This window comes from Rhinatrema bivittatum, chromosome 10 (assembly GCF_901001135.1).
Source record: "Rhinatrema bivittatum chromosome 10, aRhiBiv1.1, whole genome shotgun sequence".
Classification (NCBI taxonomy): Eukaryota; Metazoa; Chordata; class Amphibia; order Gymnophiona; family Rhinatrematidae; genus Rhinatrema; species Rhinatrema bivittatum.
The window spans coordinates 92,631,459-92,652,758 of record NC_042624.1 but is presented as its reverse complement, the minus strand read 5'-3'; the positions used below and the strand labels follow the sequence as shown (position 1 = coordinate 92,652,758).

Below are 21,300 nucleotides of genomic sequence, written 5' to 3'. Positions count from 1 at the left end.
AATACCATACTCGGGGCCCTAAAACAAACTTGTGCCAGCCTCAGGGGAGGCCAGCTCCATTTTTGAACCAGAGCTGGAGCCAGGCAGGGCAGGAGAAACTGGGGATCACTACTGCTCCTTTCTACATCGGAGGCCCCAACGGAAGGGGTCAATGTGATCCATGAGAAGGTGGGGGGGGGGGACTGTTTCGTTTTTGGGGGGGTTTTTTCGTTCAGAAAATAAAATGAACCAAAATAAACATTATGGGGTAGATTTTTAAACATGTGTGTGTGCATCCATATGTGCGCACCATGTGGCGCACGTGTGCATGGACTCGCCGATTTTATAACATGCGCGTGCCGGCACGCACTTGTTATAAAATCCGGGGCAGCGCGCATAAGGGGGGGAGGGGAGAATTATGCAATTTCCGCACAGCAATGCGTCCTGGCCTTCCCCAGTTCCCTCCCAGTCCACTCTAATTAAGGAGCGGACTGGGAGGGAACTTCCCTACCCCCCTGCCCATACTCCCTCCCTATTCCCCTGTCCTCCCCGACTCCTTAAAAGCTCATACCTTTTTTTTTTCCCTTTGTTTAAGAACTTAGCGCCAGCTCCTGTACCGGCCGCCTCCAGCTCTACCCCACCCCACCCCCCTGGACCGCCCTTCCCTGCCCCCCAGACCAACCCTTTTGCGAGGCCCGGCTCTTGTGTGCGTAACAGGGGTTATGCACGCAGCCGAGCCCCTTCTAAAACGCATGTAGCGTGCGCAAGCCCCAGCCGCGCACATAACCCCCAGATTTTACGTGCGGGGGGAGGGATTTACAATTTTCCCATAAGTAAACTTAAATCGGTATAGTACCCCCCCCCCCCCCCAAATGAAAAAAAAGATTTTTGCCTGCAGATCCCAGTTAAAACATGATATGCAATATATTTTGCCAAGAACTTACTAAAACCTTCCCTCCATAGGATATTCTTGATACTAATGTGGACTTTAACACAGAAAAAGTTAACATCAAGCTAAGAAAATAAGACTTGCCATACTGGGTCACACGAGGGTCCATCAAGCCCAGTATCCTGTTTCCAACAGTGGCCAATCCAGGTCACAAGTACCTGGCAAGATCTCAAACAGTAAATAGATCCCATGTTGTTATCGCAAAGTGATAAGTAGTGGCTATTCCATAAGTCTACTTGGTTGATAACAGTTTATGGATTCTCCTCCAGGAACTTATCCAAACCTTTTTTAAACCCTGCTATGCTAACTGCCTTAACCACATCCTCTGGCAATGAATTTCAGAATTTAATTGTGCATTGTGTGAAAAATAATTTTCTCCTATTACTAACTTCATGGTGTGTTGCCTTGTCTTTGCATTTTTGGAAAGAATAACTGATTTAGATTTACCTGTTCTATTCCGTTCTTAGTTTTATAGACCTCTATCATATCCCCTCTCATAGGTATCTTCTCCAAGCTGAATAGCCTTAACCTCTTTAGCCTTGCCTCATAAGAGAGCCGTTCCATCCCCTTTATCATTTTGGTCATCTTTCTCTGTACCTTTTCCAATACTTCTATCTCTTTTTGAGATGCAGTGACCAGAACTGCACATAGTACTCTAGGTGCGGCCTCACCATGGAGAGATACAGAGACATTATGACATTCACTATTTTATTCTCCATTCCTTTTCTAATAATTCCTAACAATGCTTGCTTTGTTTTGACCACTGCCAAAAACTGAACCAAGGATTTCCACTATGATGACCAGGTCTTATTCCTAGGCGGTAACTCCTAATATGGAACCTAACATTGTGCAACTTTAGTCTGGGTTACTTTTTTCCATGTTCATTATTTTGCACTTGTCCACAATAATTTCATCTGCCATTTAAATACCCAGTATTCTAGTCCCACAAGGTCTTCAAGCAATTTTTCACAATTTGCTTGTGATTTAACTCGGAATAATTTTGTGTTGTCTGCAAATGTAATCACCTCACTCATCGTCCTTTCTAGATCATTTATAAATATATTAAAAAGCACTGGTCCCAGTACAGGTCCCTGAGGCACCCACTGTTTATCTTTCTTCACTGAGAAAACTGACCATTTAGTCCTACTTTCTGTTTCCTGTCTTTTAACCAGTTTGCAATCCACAATAGGACATTGCCTCCTATCCCGTGACTACTTAATTTTCTCAGAAGTGTCTCATGGGGCACTTTGTCAAATGCCTTCTAAAAATCCAAATACACTACATCCACTGGCTCACCATTAACCACATGGTTATTAACCCTTAAAAAAAATGTAGCAGATTGGTGAGGCAAGATTTCCCTTGTATAAATCCATGCTGGTTGTGAACCATTAAACTATATCTTTTCTATATGTTCTGTGATTTTGTTGTTTAGAATAGTTTCTACAATTTTTTCCAGCAGTAAAGTCAACCAGTGTATAGTTTCCCAGATCACCCCTAGAGCCTTTTTAAAGATTGAAGTTACTCTGGCCACCCTCTCTTCTGTTATGATGGACAATCCCAATAATAAGTTACAAATTACCAGTAGGAGTGTAGACCATCTGGTCCGGGCGATTTGCTATTCTTTAGTTTGTTAATTTTCCTTATTACATCTTTCAGCTTCACTGTGATTTATATCAGTTCTTCTGAATTATCACCATTAAATACAGTTTTCTGCACAGGTATCTTCCCAATATCCTCTTCTGTAAATACCAAAGCAAAGAATTCATTCAGTGCCCCTTTAACTTCTCTAACAGTCCAACACACTCCCTCACAGGCTTCCTGCTTCAGATGTATTTTAAAAAGTGTTTAGTATGAGTTTTTGCCTCTCAGGCCAGCTTCTTTTCAAATTCTCTTTTAGCCCGCCGTATCAGTGTTTTATTTGCCAGTGCTTATACTTTTTTCCTATTTTACTCAGATGATTCATTTTATTTTTTAACTAAGTTCTTTTGGCTAAAATAGCCTCTTTCACCTCACCTTAACCGTGCTGGCAGTTGTATGACCTTCCTTCCACTTTTTTTTAATGCATGGAATACATCTGGACTGGACATCCCAAGATGGTATTTTTAAACAATGACCACTCCTGATGTAAACTCTTAACCTTTGTTAGCTGCACCTTTCATTTTTTTCCTAACTTTTCTTCACCTTATCAAAGTATCCTTTTTGAAAACGTAATGCTGGAGCCGTAGATTTACTCAGTGCCCTCCCAGTCGTTAAGTCAAATTTGATTGCAGTATGATCGGTGTTGCTGAGCAGCCTCACCACCTCTCGCACCAAATCATGCATTCCACTAAGAATCAGGTCTACAATGGCTCCCCCTCTTTCCAGTTCCTGGACCAACTGTTCCATGTAAGAGTCATTTATTTCATCTGAAAACTTTACCTCCCTCACTTGTCCTGATGTGAAATTTACCCTGTCAATAGTGGGGAAATTGAAATCTCCCATTACTGCTGCCAAATTTGTTAGCTAGAAAATCCCACATGCTAACCAGTCTGATGTGAAAAAAATAAGCAGGGGGAATTCCTCCACCAACACTACACTGTATATCAAGCATGGTGCCACCTGATACATCATGAATCATCACTAATCGGCATCATTTGCAGTTCAGTGGCCATGCTAACAAGAGGGCTCTGCAGTCCCTCCTGCCAGAGAAGAAAGGGGACATCTCTGGAATGGTTAGTGCCCATTCCGTGGTACCGATGGGGCATGAAGGATCTTGGTTAGCCCCTGAACTTAGCTAAGTCGTCAGTCTAAGGGCTTAGAAGGGAGAGAAGGGGGTGCCCTGGAAGAAGCTGCCATTGATGTATCATTCAGCACATTCTTATGGAGGGATTCCACTCGGCTAACAAGCCTTTTAGTTTGGACAGTTAGTATAGTGCGTATTCAAATAATCCTAAACATGGGGGTCTATGCAATAACATTTAATGTGCACAATAAGTGTTTTTTGTGCACACAAAGGCCTATACAATAAAGAGGTAATTTTCAAAAGATTTACCTGCTTAAAACTGAATTTTACGCTTGTAAATGCACTTTACACATGTAAGTGGGCTTTTGAAAATTGCTACGATATATGCTACGTTTACATGCCTAACTCCTTTTGAAAATTACCACCAAAGGCTTTGATTATGCACTCAATACATTAATACTTCTGCTCTACTGAACCCCAATCTATCTGAACCATGCTCATCCTCCCTTAATAACAGGTTGACTTGATGACAGCTATATATAGTAAGCTCAAAATAATCTTGCTTCATTAGATAAATGAATTTGACAAACATCTCCTCAGGTTTACCAGGTGATGCTTGCATAGTAGCTGTAAGAGTTTGTTCTCTTGTAGCAAGTAGTTTCACAGCATTTTATATTAGCTGAGTTACTGCCATAAGCACATTTACCTAATGGTAGCTGACAGCTAATATTGTTGTGTTATATATAATGTCCTTGCAAAATTTTGACCACAAATCAAAGGCAAAGTATTTGCATAACTGGGGGAAATTCAAAGCAAACACACAAAAAACAATTTTGAATACTATATGACTGCCAAACTTCTCCCAGTATATCCCCTATTAGTTTCTATATTCCTTTGGGGTCCAGGTGCATGCCTGATGAATATTAAGAGAGTAATTGGAGAACAACCTGCCTAATTTACATTTTGCCAAAGCAAATAAATTACCTCTTTTTTTTCGGAGTGAACGAATGTACATAAATGCACTCTGAACGCTATCCCTAAGAATGGGTACAAACTAACTCCCACAGATTTTCTCCTGCTCTTAGCAGGACATAACTTGTGCAGGTTAATTTACTTGCACAACGTTTTAAAATCAAAAGGCTATGCGGAAATCCCAACTCCGCCGCCTGGGGCACGTATTTTTTGTGTGCATAAAGATTGGATTACACACACACTTTTTATGTGCACAGCCCCTGGGCAATTTTATGACAAACCATCTACGAACATCAAATTTTATGCACATAAGTGGCTTTGAAAAGTGCCCTTTAAATGAAAGGAAGAGAGAGATTGTCTCAAATCCTATTTTAAAACAAAAAGCAAGATAAACAAATGTTCCTGCCTACATGTATTAACCCTTTTATAAAGGAATTGTTGGGGTTTTTAAAAATCATGGATGCCAAGGTATCACCATATTAAAAGGAAATAAGACTAACTGCTTACTACAGGCTGTCCTGTGCTGTATTTCAGAACTTTAGCAAAACAGGTTATTTGCAGCATAAGCAACCAAGGGAGGCACAACCAAAGCAAGTACAGCTTCAGTTTCGTAAGTGAAACTTGTAAGCATATTTTCAAAATGTATAAATCTAACTGCGCGGGAATGTGAACATACTGTAAATGCGATGCTGGGTCAGTCCAACTTTCTTTCAAGCCTATATTCTTGTCTTGGGCAGATTCTAAAGATTAGATCCATTTCTTGTTGCCCCAGTGGCTTTTCCCTTGTTTGTCTGGGTAATTGTTTATGGACATTTATTCCAGTAACTCGCCCAAACCCCTTTTCAACTCCGCTATGCTAGTTGCCTTGATGACATCCTCCAGCAACAGATTCTATAGCTAAATTGTGCACTGAATGAGAAAAATACCGGTACTTTCCTGAATATGTTTTAAATCTGCTCCCCATGGAGTGACCCCCTTGTCTTTGTAGTTTCTGAAAGAGAGTAAATAACCTTTCCATGTTTATCTGTTCCACCCTTCTGATGACCTGGTAGAACTTTATCATATTCCCTCTCAGACCTCTCTTCTCCAAGCTGGAGAGCTCTTATCTATTTAGCCTTTCCTGATGATTTACCTGTAACCTGACCATGATGTAGGCCACCGGTAAGTCCTTGGTAATTCGTGTTCAGAAAGTCATGGTAAGTTAATAATTAAGGGGGGGGGGCACCATTCACTCACAGCCCCTCCCTTTGAGGGGTCTGGAATGGCCGTCCCCTTTGAGAGTCTAAGATAGTAGCTCTCCACAAAGAGCTCAAAAGGCAGTCCATTATGGTGTGCTGAGAGTTAGGAGGTAGTGAGGAGTTTTACTTGAGTTGTTTTTCAGGCCCGGTCAGAGGAGCCAGGCAGACCTTGCCTTGGGGAGACTGACTAGGGTCAGCAGGGGTTTCCTCTTCCAGTCCACTCCCTAGCTGGTGAGGATTTTCCTTCTGGATATATTTTTTCGGGTTTAGGATTTTCAGTGATAGGAGCCTTGTGAGCGCCTGTACAGCACCCGGGCTCAGGGCACAGGAAAACCCTGTGTCTGGGGCTGTGAAGTTTAGGGAAGGACCTGCCCTCCATATCCTCCATGAGGAAGGAGGTGTGAGTGAACTGCTGCAAGGAGGCACTCGGGTGTTAAATTCAGTTTGATTTCAAGATCCAGGAGGAAGTTTTGGCTGCCCTTCCTTCCTGTTTGAAGCAAAAGAGCGCTGCTTGCTTCAAGGGGATGCCTCCCATCAGGGAGCCAGAGAGAAGAAATCAAGAGACTGTGTAAGAACCAAACAAAATCTAGAAGGCCTAACTAGGAGAAAAGGGAACTTTGAGATCGCTGAGGACACCCATCATTGTTTCCCCACTCCTGTTTGAGTGGAAGAGGCTCTGTGCCTTCTTTTCTGAGTTTTTCTCCTGGCAAGAGAGAGAATTTAGCTCTCTATGCAAAAACAGTAACATTTTATTTTTGCCAGTTTGGAAGAGAGGTCCTGCCCATCTAAGGGGTAACTTGTCTGCCTGGGGACTCTCTTTTCCCAAGCCCTGGAGGGTAGAAGTTTCTCTGGTTCTGGTGCCAGAGTTTCCTGCACAGATTGAGGGAGAGATTGTAAAAGTAAGAGACTCTGTGGTGCTGTGGATTAAGTTGTTGTGCCATTCTACATAACATTTTCAGCAGTAAAGGCTTTATTTTTGGACATGAACCCAGTGGCTCCAGTGGTTTTATTTGGCACATTCAGCACACATTGTGAGGTACCGATAACCCTCTCCCAGGGATGAGAACAAAGACACCAGGAGTCACCCTTAGCACTCGGGGCCTTGGAAGTAATCTCCCTCCCCCCACTCGACAAAGAATCCAGGCCCTGGAAGGAGGAGACTGTGTTCAAGCTATCCTGTTAAGGCGCCAGCCCCAAGAGTAAAATGAAATTCTTTTACGGCTCTATCGGGTAGCAGTTCGTACCTGGGGATGCAGTTACATACTGTAAGGTCTGGACCCCACTAAATTGCCAAATATATTTTGCTTCTCTAAATTCTGTGCCAGAGTGTAACTTTTACTGAGCAACAAATCCCATTAAAATATATCAGGCTCCACTTGCACAATATGCTTGTTTGAAGTAAAATGCTTTCACGTGTACTCTAAATGGTAAATAGCACTAATTGGTCTGATCTCATCAAGTAGATTGTTCCACATGAGTGAGCCAACAACCAAAAAACGTTCTCTCTCTAGTCTCTGCTAAACATGCATGCCGAACTGAGGAATATCCAGAGAGATCCGGCCCAGAGCTCTTTGGGATTTAGAAATCTTCAGAAGTGAACTGATAGACGTTGAAATTTAGTCACCTAATGCAGGATGGATCGATGTTACAATCGTAAATTGGATTCTCCTAAATATGGGGAGCCAGCGCAAAGATCGCAAAACTGGGGGTAATAAGAGCACATGATCTAGATCAAATTATCATCATTGCAGCTGCATTCTGCACTGCTTGCAAACATTTCAGCATGACCACTGGCACGTCAACATAAAGTGAGTTGCAATACTCTAATTCTGAGAGCACTGAAGATTGCAAAACAGTACAGAAATCATTCATAGACAAGTATGGTTTTAAGCCTCTAAGTAAGCGCAATTTATAAAAGGTGCTTGTTGCAACCTTCTTTATCTGTTGCCATAATGACAAATCAGAGTCTAATTGAACACCTAGATTCCTTACTTGTTGAGAAACAGCAGCACTTGCTCCTCAAGCTGGAAAAAAGTAGGAACATGGGAAATGTACTCAGTCTGATCAGCTCTTGACTTTCCAGTACTGAGCACCAACCTATTGGACATCATTCGTTTTCTAATAGTGCTTAAACATTTACCGGTGGTATTCAGTGCTTCAGTCGGCATAGTTGTAATAAGCACAAAAAATGGATATCATCAGTATACAATCTGTAGCCCACTCCCAAATTCACGGGAAGGCTACAGACTGGGCACAGATGCGGTGCAGGTTTCTTACGCATACATATGCTAAAGTTTTGCACTCAAAACTCTTTGAAAATTCATCCCACACTTTTCATAATACCACATATGCACGCTGTTTTCCTTCCTGGCCAAAAATCCCTTCAGGGAACGCCTCTTTTTAGCTTCGCTTAAGGTACACACGCCTCATGCAGAATTCCTGATAAAGATAAAGGCTACAGCGTGCAGCGAGGAGAGCTCGTCCCACTCGTGGCAAAGATGAAGACCCCGGCGGGCCGTGAGCAGAGCAAGACCCGCTCGCGGTGAAGATGAAGGCCCTGGTGAGAGTGAGTGTGTGTGTGTGTGTGAGAGAGATTGCGAGCCTGGGGAGGTGAGAGAGAGCATGTGTAAGGGTTCTTGGTGAGAGAGCATGTGTGAGGGTGCTTTTGGGGGTGAGAGAGAGCATGTGTGAGGGTGCTTGGAGGGTGTGAGGGTTCTTGAGGGATGTGAGGGTGCTTGGGGGGTGAGAGAGAGAATGTGTGAGGGTGCTTGGGGAGAGAGAGAGCATGTGTGAGAGTGCTTTGAGGAGAGAGAGAGGGAGTCTGTGAGGAGATTATGAAGGAATGTGTATGTATATGTGCATTAGAGTTTGGGAGCTGGTATGTGTGAAAAAGGGATTGTGAGTATGTGAGGGTGCTTGTTTGTGAGAGAGGGAGCCTGTATGAAGGGATTATGTATGTGTGAGAGAGAGCCTGTGTGAAGGGATGTGTGAGAGAGAGACATAAGAAGCTTGTGGGAGGGTGCATGTGTGAGAGAAAGGGACACAGGGAGCCTGTGTAAGGGGCAGTACTGAGAGAAAAGTCAATCTCTGGGAGTGGAGATTGAGTGGAAGGGGTTGAGCCTAGAGGTGGAGGGGAGAGATACGGGCAGGTGGAGGAGTTGGGGCCTGAGAGAGCAAAGTGGCCAGGGGAGTAGGGAGAGAGAATGGAAGGGACACTCTTACAGTGAACTTCTAGGGAAATTCTGCTCAAAATATTTAAAATTCTGCATCTTTAAGTAATAACTTTTTTTCTGTATTAATTTAAAATGTAATTACTTTTAGATTGTTATGTATGTTGTGTTATTTTGACCAATATAAAGTATACAGAATTTTGCAGAATTTTAAGTTTTTGTGCACAGAATTTAAATTTGTTTTGCACAGAATTCCCCCAGGAGTAGTTTATGGACAGCTAAAGTGCAGGAAAATTTCATTTCAGATGTATTTAAGGAGCGCTTGAAGATGTTGGGAGTTTCTGAATTTTCTAAATCTGAGCAGTGAATAAGCAGAGAAGATTCTTTTAAATGATGTGTTGGGAAAATAAATATATACACACACTGATAAAAATGAGGATGTTTTCAGTATTTTACATTGTTTAGAAAGCAGAGATTCCTAGAAGATCGCATTGTGTCTTAGGCAGTTATGGATAGTCAATAATAATGGACTGAGGATGAGATTATGATCCTGAGATTTAGAGTTAGGCTGTAATTCTATAATGGCTACTGTGATGTTTTCATGTCCATCTTTTTGCAATAAAGCTGAACTGTGCACCCTTAAGCAGTTGTGCCATCATAAATCTGTTCCTTTCTTACAATTTGCAGCTCTTTCAAACTCTGGAAGGTTCATTGTCTTAGGTGATTTAAGAAATATACTTTTGATGGAGCAATTCATTGTAATGTTAAACAATGCGAGAACGATTAAAGCTATAACCGTTTTGTTGTGCCATGCATGCTGCTGGTCAGTATTTGAGAAGTGTCATTTTATTTGATATTTTAGGGCCAAGTGAACTCGACCTCAGTCTTATTATAGATGCTGGAGATGCAGTTGATACCGAGTCAGACTTTGAAGATCAGGTAATGACAATTTTCTTGTACCGTGACTTTTTCCATTTCAATTTCTTTCTAGCCCTCTCATGTAATAGCGTCCTTATGTTTTGTGTGACTGTAGTACTTCTATGTACTCTCCCCTCCATCTTGCTCTGTAACTCATGCATCCTAAATAGAGCATTGATCCCAAGAATTCCAAAGAAGCTTTTTATAGACCACAGAAATGTAAAAAAGGGCATCAAATAAAATTGATAATTTTGACCTTTTGTTTCAAAGGATAGCACAAGAAGTGCCCAAGCAGTTGACCGAGTTGTGCTTTTGCCTCATCTATTGATGTGTATAGGGTAGTGGTAAATGGAGTTTTCTCTGAGGGAGGGGATTGTTACTAGTGGTGTGCCTCAGGGATCAGTCCTTGGACCAGTTTTGTTCAACATTTTTGTAAGCGATATAACTGGAGGATTGTTGAGGAAGATTTGGCTTTTTGACGATGATACCAAAATCTGTAACAGAATGAACAGCCAGGAAGGAGTGGAAAACATGAAGAGGGATCTAGTGAAGCTCGAGAAATGGTCTAAGGTCTGGCAGATAAGATTTAATGCTAAAAAATGCAGAGTAATGCATTTAGGATGCAAAAACCCAAGAGAATGTTACATTATTGAAGGTGAAATTCTTCTAAGCACAAAGGAAGAATGGAATCTGAGGGTAATTGTATCTGATGATCTTAAGGTGGCCAAACAGGTGGATAATGTGATCGCAAAAGCCAGAAAGATGCTTGACTGCATGGGGAAAGGAACGGCCAGTAGAAAAATGGGGTGATATTACCTTGCATGGGTCCCTGGTGAGACTTCACTTGGAATTCTGTGTGCAGTTCTGGGGACCGCACCTTCAAAAGGATATAAACAGGATGGAGTCAGTCCAGAGAGTGGCTACTAAAATAGTCCACGTTCTAAAGCATATGGGGATAGACTTAAAGATCTAACAATGTATACCCTAGAGGAAAGGGAGATAGGGGAGATATGATAGAGATATTCAAATATCTCAAAGGCTTCCATGCACAGGAGGTGAGCCTCTTTCAGTGGAAAGGAGGCTCTAGAATGAGGGGGTCATGTTGAAAGGGGATAGACTCAGAGTAATCTTAGGAAATATTTCTTTACAGAGAGGGTGGTGAATATGTGAAATAACCTCCCAATGAAGATGGTGGAGACAAATAGAGTATCTGAATTCTAGAAAGCATGGGATAATTACCAGGGATCTTTAAGGAAATGATGAGAATTATAATGCTAAATTGATTGGATGGATGGGCAGACTGGATGGGCCATACGGTCTTTTTTGTGCCATTATGTTTCTATGTTACTGTTTCTAAACTCGCACAGGCACATACTATAATAGATTTGCAAAACAATAATTGCTCAGACAACCCAAACTTTTAGGGTCATTTATCAAAATGCGATGTGGCCTTATCGCGTGTGATAACGCTCTACCGCACGCAATAACGGCAGCATTGCGATGATATTATTTAAATGAGGGGAAGGGGAGAAGTGGGGCTGGGGTTTGGGTATGGTTATGGCCCAGCAGCGCTGCGGGCAATAACGTTTTCCACATTATCATTGGCAACACCGCAGGAAATAACTACACCTTTTCCCCTGGCAGAAAGATGAATCTAGCTACAAGTGTGCAGCTCTGCCAAAGTTTGGAGAATTTATCTGACTCCCTCATATATATAGTCATGAACACTCAGTATTTTATTCAATGACATCAATAAGGGTTCCTACTCAATGTGAAATACAAATGCAAACAGAGGGGAACACCCACAAAGCAATTTTTCTTTAAAAAAAATTTTTTTTTTAGAAAAGTATTGGAAAACTTTATTACAATTTATATGTCTCTTAAAACAATTTCTAATTGCAAGAGATACCATCTATCCAAATATTTCCATACAAAAGAATCTTTTTTACCACCAAAGAACTTTGACATAGTTCCCACGCCATACTCGTCCATACCAACACATACTGGAATACGAAGTTCCAAACTAAAAGCCACAATCTGCCAGGATTTTGATAGCATGAATATATGTATACACTGCACATATAACATAATTGTGTAAATGCAAAAATTCACACAATAAAGCCATAAATCTTAAAACTTCTCTACACAAGGTTTACTTTTATAGTCCATTTTTCAGACTGAAAAAAACCTTTTTTCACTGGGCTTATTCTTATTGTCCTTTCATTCCACTCTTCAGCTCAACAAAGGCCTCTGCTTCACCTGCAAATGGGCTTCATCAGGAGCTCACAATCAGGGACGGTAACTTTCAAACCAGCATGCATGCGCACATTTGCATGCATACGTCAGCCCACACCCAGGGGCACATGTTATAAAATTGCCTGGCTGCACACGCATGTGCACCAAATCTGCACAAATCCTGCTTCTACCACGTAAATCCGGGATTTTAAAAGGGCGTGCGCCAACTCCATTCCCAGCTTCACCAGTTCATCCCCATTCAAGAGAGAGATCCTCCAGCCCTCTCCCCCACCAGGTTTGAGAGTCTTCACTCCCCCCAGTTAGTCTGGATTCAGGTGGCAACCAACATGGACCCCAACTTTTAGGGTGGTCTGGGAGTACTGAAATGCAGACATAAGGGGAAAAGCACAGGACTGCTTCTATGGCCAAGTCCAAAAGCAAATCAAAGCAGCATTGCTGGAATTTTCTGGAAGACCCCCCTCACCCAGTAAAAATGTTGCTAGCAATAATTTTTTATGGGTTTGACAGTTGCTTGGTTTTTGATTGTAAATATTTCTACCCTTATCATAAGAGTTGGAGGTAACTGCATGGACTACCCTTAAGAGCAACCTGGGGTGACCTACCTGGCATGGTAGATCTTACCATAAGAAGCTTGCTAGGCAGACTGGATGGACCCTTTCTCCCATCATTACTGTGTTACTATGTTTCGTTACTATGACCCTTAAAACCATGCATATCTGCCTAGTTTTCTTTAAATTCTAACTTACATGGCATCCATAGCGGAAGTAAAGTTAAGCTGCAGGGGGCCTCGGCATGCGCCAGGTCGTATCAGTATTTATTCACACCGAAATGCCCATGACCTGCCCAGATCACGCCTGTGCCCCTTTTTAAAAACTTTTGAGATGTGTGCGCAGCGAGAGATATGTGTGTATCTCAGGCAGCTTTTAAAATCTGCTCGGCATGCACAAACTCGACTTCTTTGGGCATCCCCTAATTAATACACTCGTTGGGCTTTTAAAATTCACCTCTTAGTAAATAATGCATTAACACAGTATCAGACTTGAGAAAGCAATTATTATGGAAGACAGCTATATCAGATTTTTCACAATGTAGCCACATCAAGCAGTTAGTATAGCTGTGTTTAAAAAAGGATTGGATAAGTTCTTGGAGGAGAAGTCCATTACCTGCTATTAATTAAGTTGAGTTAGAGAATAGCCACTGCTATTACTAGCAACGGTAACATGAAATAGACTTAGTTTTTGGGTACTTGCCAGGTTCTTATGGCCTGGATTGGCCACTGTTGGAAACAGGATGCTGGGCTTGATGGACCCTTGGTCTGACCCAGTATAGCATTTTCTTATGTTCTTATCTTCTTAAGAAATATTGAAGGTGGTATCCAAATTTTTCAAAATGAAACGCCCAACATGGCGTTCTGCCATGATTCAACCCACTCAAGCTTTAAACTGCATGCTCTCACATCGAGCAATAGTAGAAACATTTCTCCCTCAAGTTGTAATAACATTTTCCAATACTTTTCTAAAATAAAATTGGTTTTTTTATAGAAAAAATTGTATTTTGTGAGTGTAACCCTCTATCAGAGTCATTTATCAACTTGTGTTATGGTGTTTTCACATGCATTAAAGCATTTTTGCATGCGAAAAGCACCATAACACATAGTGCGATGCTAATTTTTAAAAGAGGAGGGATTGGGGAGGTGTCGGGGGTGGGAATTTTGTAAAAGTGGGCTGGCTTCACACTTTGCTCGGTTGAGAGAAAACATTGTACAAATCTCGTTGTTGTCTGAGATTCCTCACTCCGAAGGACATCAAATCTTCACAAGACTGTACTGTTCTGTTCGTACGACTCACTCTGCATGTAAAAGTGGCCTCTAACCCCTACACTACTACCTAAACTTTACCTCAAGTTACTAGGTGGGCCTCCTATAGTAGCATAAATAGCTAACTACTACAAGGCCCTTGTATGTAGTCTCTCTCTCTCTCTCTCTCTCTCTCTCTCTCTCTCTCTCTCATCACATGCAGTATTTTGATGAATCTAGCCCTGTGCTTGCAAAATATATATTCACATGCAAAAGTAACTCCTGTCAATATATATAAAAAAAGGCAATAAGGGGCCAATAAACTTTCAAAGGAAAATCACACATAAAAAGCAATATTTCACATAGCCAGCAAAGCCTATTAACAGATCAGCAAATTAGTTGTTTTAGCACCTAAGAGGAAGGTGTCAAGATAATTCATATAAACTTATTTCTAAGCAAAGCAATTAACTGATCAGGAATGGCAAGTATTGCTCTGGCTTCCTTTTGAACATAGAGACCTTTATGTTAAAAAATAAATAAATCCCCAGAATTTGCATAGACCTGTTATCACTCAACTGACAGGTATATCTGGTATACTGAAGCCTCTCCCTGCTAATCCAGGGTCAGTAGGCAGCACTATGCCGGTGTTTCTCTTGCTGGTCTGTGGAGAGGTGGATAACAAACGTTGTGCTTCTAGTCCGGATGAGCTTCCTTTACTCGGTCTGCTGGCGGCAGGTTGCTGGGGTGGGGGATGGGGGGAGGCTCTCAGCTTATCGTCGTCTTCTCGCTGCCTGGAGCACGCGTACCTTATGTCCACCATCTTACTCGGGCCCTCCCCTTCCTTTCCAATTTTCTTCCCTTTTTTTTTTTCGCTTTGCTGTTTGTTACAGTTCAGCTCAAAGGAAACAACAACAACAAAAAATAAACACGAAATGAAACATAAGAACCTAAGATATAGCGTGCTGGGTCAGACCACAGGTCCATGGAGCCCAGCATCCTGTTTTCCCATAGTGGTCAGTTCGGGTCACAAGTACCCGGCAGATCCCAAAGAGTAGATCCATTTCTTGCTGCACACTCCCAAGGTTAAGCGCTGGCTTTCCCACGTCTACCAACTGTTTACGGACTTTTACTGCAAGAACTTGTCCGACCCTCCTAAACAACAGAGCTCACAGCTTGATTGTGCACTGGGTGAAAAAGTACTTTCTACAATTTGTTTTAAATCTGCTGATTGTTAGTTTCCTGGCATGTCCTCTGGTTTTAGTATTTGAAAGGGTAAATGACCATCCCCTCTTTGCCCATTCTACACCACTCATGACTTTATAAACCTCTACCATATCCCCTATGTCCTCTCTTTTCCAAGAAGATCCCTAACCTGTTTAGTCCTTCTCCGTAAGAGAACCATTGCCCTTCTCTGTACTTTCTCTAGTTCTACTATATCTTTTTTTTTTTTTAATTGAGCAGCCATAACGTCAAGGTGCGGTTGTGCCATGGATCGATACAGAGACATGATGACGTTTTGCACATTATTCTTCATTCCTCTCCAAATAATCCATGACATTCTATTTCATTTTCTACCAGAGAATGTCATGCCAGAGATTATCGTATAGTCCAAGGTACAAAACAATATTTTGTCAGGGGGAGGAGGGGAGAACTAAGGGGGAACTGTACAGAAGTTGTCCAGTAGGAGTATTAGAATGTCCCTGACATCACCAGCTTCATTTATTCTTTTCGAGGTCCTTAATGCAAGCCTAGCTGGCTAGCTGAATATACCCAGATAACTTGAGATTTAGCTGGATAAGTATAGCCATCTAACTTTAGTCCTTCTCAATTGCAGGTGTAACTTAGCAGGATAAAATGTGAATATCGCCACTTATCCGGCTAAGGCCTACATTCATCATTCCGCTATAAATATAAATATAGAGGAATGATGAGAAGCGACAAAAAAAAAGGTGCGGGTGGGCGATAGTGAGCAGGCGGCCACATCGTGGCGGTGCGTTTTCACCCACCGCAGTTGTGGCCGAGCTACACGTTATCGCCCCTGTAGCGTGTTACGCCCTGGTCCCACCCACTGCTTAGGCTCTAACTCCGTAGCCACGTAAGTAGATATCCAGCTAATGCAGCCAGCGAACGCAGCCGGGTATTCAAACACCGCCACTTAGCAGATAAGTCGGAACATAGCTGGCTAAGTGGCACTGTATATTCACTCATACTGGGCTGTAGTATAAAAAGTGTGCATAAAAATCCATAATCTTGGCCATTTTGTTATTCCTGTATGTGATATGCAAGTTAAAATTATTTTGTAAAAAATGAAAAAACAAAAGGTGGTAATTTTCAGTCCTTGAAGACCCTTTTTCCCCCAAATGAAAACAAGGAATGAAAGAGGAGCCCTGGTAAATCAAACTGGACCTCATGCTACGTGAGCACATTCCATTGAACCAGCTGTTTGGCAAACAGAATGCAAATGTATTCTAAAATACCCTACAAGCCCTGGCTAGGGTTAACTATGCTGACGTTTCACAAATATTGGCAAATTTTGATAAAGCAAACGTACTGGGCAAGTTATCAATATTATGATTCCTCTTTCTCGTTAATTATCTGTGTTCTTTAACTACGCATTTCTGTTTTTATTTCTTAATTGTAAGATTATTACAGCATGTTCTGTACATTTCCAGAGGATATTCTGCACTGCATTATCATCATTCGATGATTATTATTATTTATGAAGTCCATATTCAGCAAGGCAAGCCAGTGAGAGGGAAAGCTATCCATGTAACGTTACCAGGATAACTTTAAGAAGATATTGAGGGGAATTTACCTGGATAAGTTCCTCCGAATGGACAGCTGTTCATTCAATAAGGCTTATCCAGTTAACTCTATCCAGCTAGCGCCGAATATCGGCATTAATTGTATAAAGTGAAACCGGACTCCAGGAATCCTCCCAGCACAGCCTCTCTTTATCTGGTTCAGTTCTGTACGGGTAATGAGTTTACCCAGACAATATTTAACTAGAGAGCAGAGGGATATATTCAAATCTTGGATTTTGCCCTGCTAGCTAGACAGATCCTTTGAATATCTCCCTCTGTATTTATGTTGCTGAATTTGAGGGGGACTCTAGGCAGTATATAATATGAATGACACGCCAACTTTTCAAACTTTTTTTATATATCACTGCCAAATAGGGATGTGAATCGTTTTAGGACGATTAAAATTATCGTCCGATAATTTTAATATCGTCTTAAACCGTTATGGAACACAATACAATAGAGATTCTAACGATTTATCGTTATAAATCGTTAGAATCGTGAGCCGGCACACTAAAACCCCCTAAAACCCACCCCCGACCCTTTAAATTAAATCCCCCACCCTCCCGAACCCCCCCCCAAATGAGTTAAATAACCTGCGGGTCCAGCGGCGGTCCGGAACGGCAGCGGTCCGGAACGGGCTCCTGCTCCTGAATCTTGTTGTCTTCAGCCGGCGCCATTTTCCAAAATGGCGCCGAAAAATGGCGGCGGCCATAGACGAACACGATTGGATGGCAGGAGGTCCTTCCAGACCCCCGCTGGACTTTTGGCAAGTCTCGTGGGGGTCAGGAGGCCCCCCACAAGCTGGCCAAAAGTTCCTGGAGGTCCAGCGGGGGTCAGGGAGCGATTTCCCGCCGCGAATCGTTTTCGTACGGAAAATGGCGCCGGCTGAAGACAACAAGATTCAGGAGCAGGAGCCCGTTCCGGACCGCTGCCGTTCCGGACCGCCGCTGGACCCGCAGGTTATTTAACTCATTTGGGGGGGGTTCGGGAGGGTGGGGGATTTAATTTAAAGGGTCGGGGGTGGGTTTTAGGGGGTTTTAATGTGCCGGTTTTGCGATTTTTAGATTTTTAGATTTTTCACGATTTTTCACGATATTTTACCCCCCCAAACGGCAACAATACGATTCCCTCCCCCTCCCAGCCGAAATCGATCATTAAGACGATCGAGGACACGATTCACATCCCTACTGCCAAATATTTCTTTATATATATAGTTAGGGATCATTTTAGCTGTGTGATATTTCTCTATCAGACCAGTAGGGATCATGACAGATGACAGGCTAGATTTCATAGCTTGTCCCATGATTATCTAACAGAACTTCAGTGCAGCTTTCAGATTCTTTAGTCCAGGTTCTGAGTTTTGTAAATAGGGCCTGGTTTTCAGGATAATCAAGAAAATGTGAAAATTACCTAAACTCAGTGAACAAATATATCTGACATGTAGTCCATGTGCATATCCTGAGTACTGTCTATTCCCCCACCACGTCTTTACCTCCCCCTCCCCCACGCTTACCCAGAAAGCTGACACCTGAGTAAAAAAAATTGCATTTAAAGTTATTATATATATTTCCCACTGGCCCAGGTCTCCACGTCTTATCCTTCCCTTCCCACTAAAAAATCTTTATATTACCCCTTCTGCCCCTCCTTGACAAACATCCATTCAATCCCCTCCCAGGCAGATACCCTCCCACCCTCTGTCTTGCCAGGATCGCTGTTATGAGTTGCTGCTCGGAGTTAGCAATCTGTTATAGCTTGGACTGTGGAGTTAGCAATCTGTTATAGGAGCTGCTAGGAATTAGCAGTCTGTTAGGGTTTGCTCCTCCCAAGGGGAGGAGTTAGCAATCCTGTTGAGCTTTGCTCCCCCAGAGGGGAGGAGCTAGCAATCTGTTAGCAACTCTGCTAGGGTTAGCAATCTGTTGGCAAACTGTTATGGAGTTGCTCCCCAGAGGGGAGAGGTCAGCAACCATATAAGATCTGTTCTTCCAGAGGGGAGGAGTTAGTATCTGTTATGGATCTCCGCACAGAGTGGCAACCTGATATACGAGAGTTCCCCTGAAGGGAGGTGTTGGCCATCTGTATGGTTCCTGCTAAGAAGTAGCAATTGGTTATGATACAGTTCCCGAGGAAGGAGATGTTAGCAACAGTTGAGGGTTAGACTGCAAGGTAGCAGTTTGTTGTATTCAGCTCTTGAAGTGTGAGAGATGAGCACTTTAATGTAGAATGGTGAATCCTTGGGCCGATGGCAGATGACAGCGCCCTCAGGAGGATATCATGAGAGGGACCACCAACTAGGCTGGAGTATGGAGACAGACACAGAGAGTTATTTATTACACAGGTAGTAGAACCACCAGAGGTGGTAGTAGTGAGCTGATGTGCCCCGGCAGGGCTGAAGTACCTCAGATCCTGGAACTGCCATCTCCGAGTTTGCTGAGCTGTAGAGAGAGACTCATAGATAGTGAGTAGACAGGGTATGCTGGATACATAACCAGAAGTAGATGATACACTCACATAGATTAATAAGAAGGCTCAGTAGCTGGAGAGAGTTAGGCCCTCGAGGAGTGAGTACCTGGTTCCAGGGACAGCTCTGAGAAAGTGATGGTAACTCAGTTATCTATCTCTGTAATGGTTTCTAGGCAATAGTTAGTATATTCAGGACCAGGAGCCTCTAGGCGAGTACTGGTTCCTATATGCAAACTGAAATAAGAACTCACAATATCTGTATATGAAATAGCTTCTGAAATAGAAGAGAGTCTTCAGAGGGTTTTAGGAACATGGGCCCTTGAGGAGCGAGTGCCAGTTCCTGTCTGCAATCTGTAATAATAACTCACGATCTCCGTACCTGCGATAGCGTCTTAGACAGAAGACAATTTTCGGAGTTCTAGGAACATGGGCCCTCGAGGAGCGAGTACCGGTTCCTATATTCAACTGGAATAGAAACTCACAATGTTTACGTCTGCGATCGCTTCCAGGCAATAGGGAGTCTTCTGAGCGTTCAGGGACATAGGCCCTCAAGGAGCGAGTACCGGATCCCATCTTAGCAATCTGAAAACAAGAAGAGAGAGCAGGGCCCCCAAGGAGCAGATACCCTTGGTAAGTTTGAAGAGGCAGAGCAGCGGAGAATGAAGCAGGTCGAGATGATCCCCGCAATCAATCCTTTGCTAACTCAATTCGTAAGACCTTTTATGTTGGAAGCGAATGACGTCACTATGGGGGGACGCCCCCGAGGTTCGCGCCCTTGCTGGTACAAACTTACGAAGCGCGCGCACGCGCAAACGCCCTATGTCATCAGGAACATGGCGGATCCGCAGCGTCAGGCCAGCCCGGGGACTCTGGGAAGAAACGGCAAGGAGAAGCCATGGCAGCAACTGTCCATCAGACCCAAAGGGAGTCGCCTCAGAGGTAGAAAGGGTGGAGCGAGGGCAAGAGCAGGCACAAACGCAACAATTGCTGTGCTAAGCAATCTCAGCTGCTTCCAGGATTACTTAGGTAATAACACTGGAAGGGTACCGTGTAGTGTAAAAGTATGCTTCCAGCATTATTATCTAAATAACGTTGAAAGCGGCCGGGATCACATAGCACAGCAATCCCCGGCAGGATAAGGGGGCAAAATGGCACCTGTGCTTTTGGAAATTCCATGTACACCTGCCGTTTCCCTCCACTTGCCTGAACATACTTACAGGATTGCCTCGATTTTATGTGGCTAAACGTGTACACATTGTGGCAGCGTATGGTACTTGCTGGTGCATCCATTCAATCCCCCCTGGGAGGGGATTGAATGGATGTTTGTCATAAGGCTGGCCACTCCCTAGATCTCATCTTTACCAACTCCCTGATCCAACCTAGCCCTCCCAAATGCACACCCATCCCCTGGTCTGACCATTTTCATATTGAAACCACCTGCTCCGTTAAAAACCTCCACTCCCTTGCACCCACTATGAAGACCTTCCAATTCAGGAAACCCTGCAAAAGAAATGACCTAATCTCCTCCCTCACAAATGAACTTGACAAACTAGACCCAACAGACCCTGACACTGCTCTATCATCATGGAATCACCTCACCCACTCTGTAGCTAATAAGATTTGTCCCTTACTATATAAAGTAATCGACCCCCTAAATAACACAAAGAAACCCTGGTACACTCCTGAACTCAAAGCCATGAAACACAACTTAAGAAAACAAGAAAAGATCTGGCGTAAACAACCATCCCCTGCGCAACAGGCCAAATTCAAATCCCTTTTTCACACCTACAGACAAGCCATAATCAATACTAAATGAGACTTCTTTGCTCAAAGAATCCACCAGTTCCAATTTAATGCCCATGCACTGTATGAACACGTCGCTACCCTCACCAAAACGTCCCCTGCCCCCACACCAGACACTGATGACAAGTCCAAGTGTGAAAATCTTGAGATGTATTTTCATGACAAAATTAACAAAATCATGGCACGCTACAACCCCCATGCCCACTAAAACACACGCAATCGACCCAGAGGTCA

At 42.9% G+C, this 21,300-nt stretch overlaps 1 protein-coding gene across 1 annotated transcript in view; it reads left to right on the top strand.

Moving 5' to 3' along the window:
* The window catches only part of AK5 (adenylate kinase 5), a 273,170-nt gene that overhangs the window by 162,563 nt on the left and 89,307 nt on the right, over nt 1–21,300 (top strand). Inside the window, exon 7 of the mRNA XM_029618848.1 lies at nt 9,893–9,969. Coding sequence (XP_029474708.1) covers nt 9,893–9,969 — 77 coding nt within the window. The remainder of the gene's footprint in view (nt 1–9,892; nt 9,970–21,300) is intronic.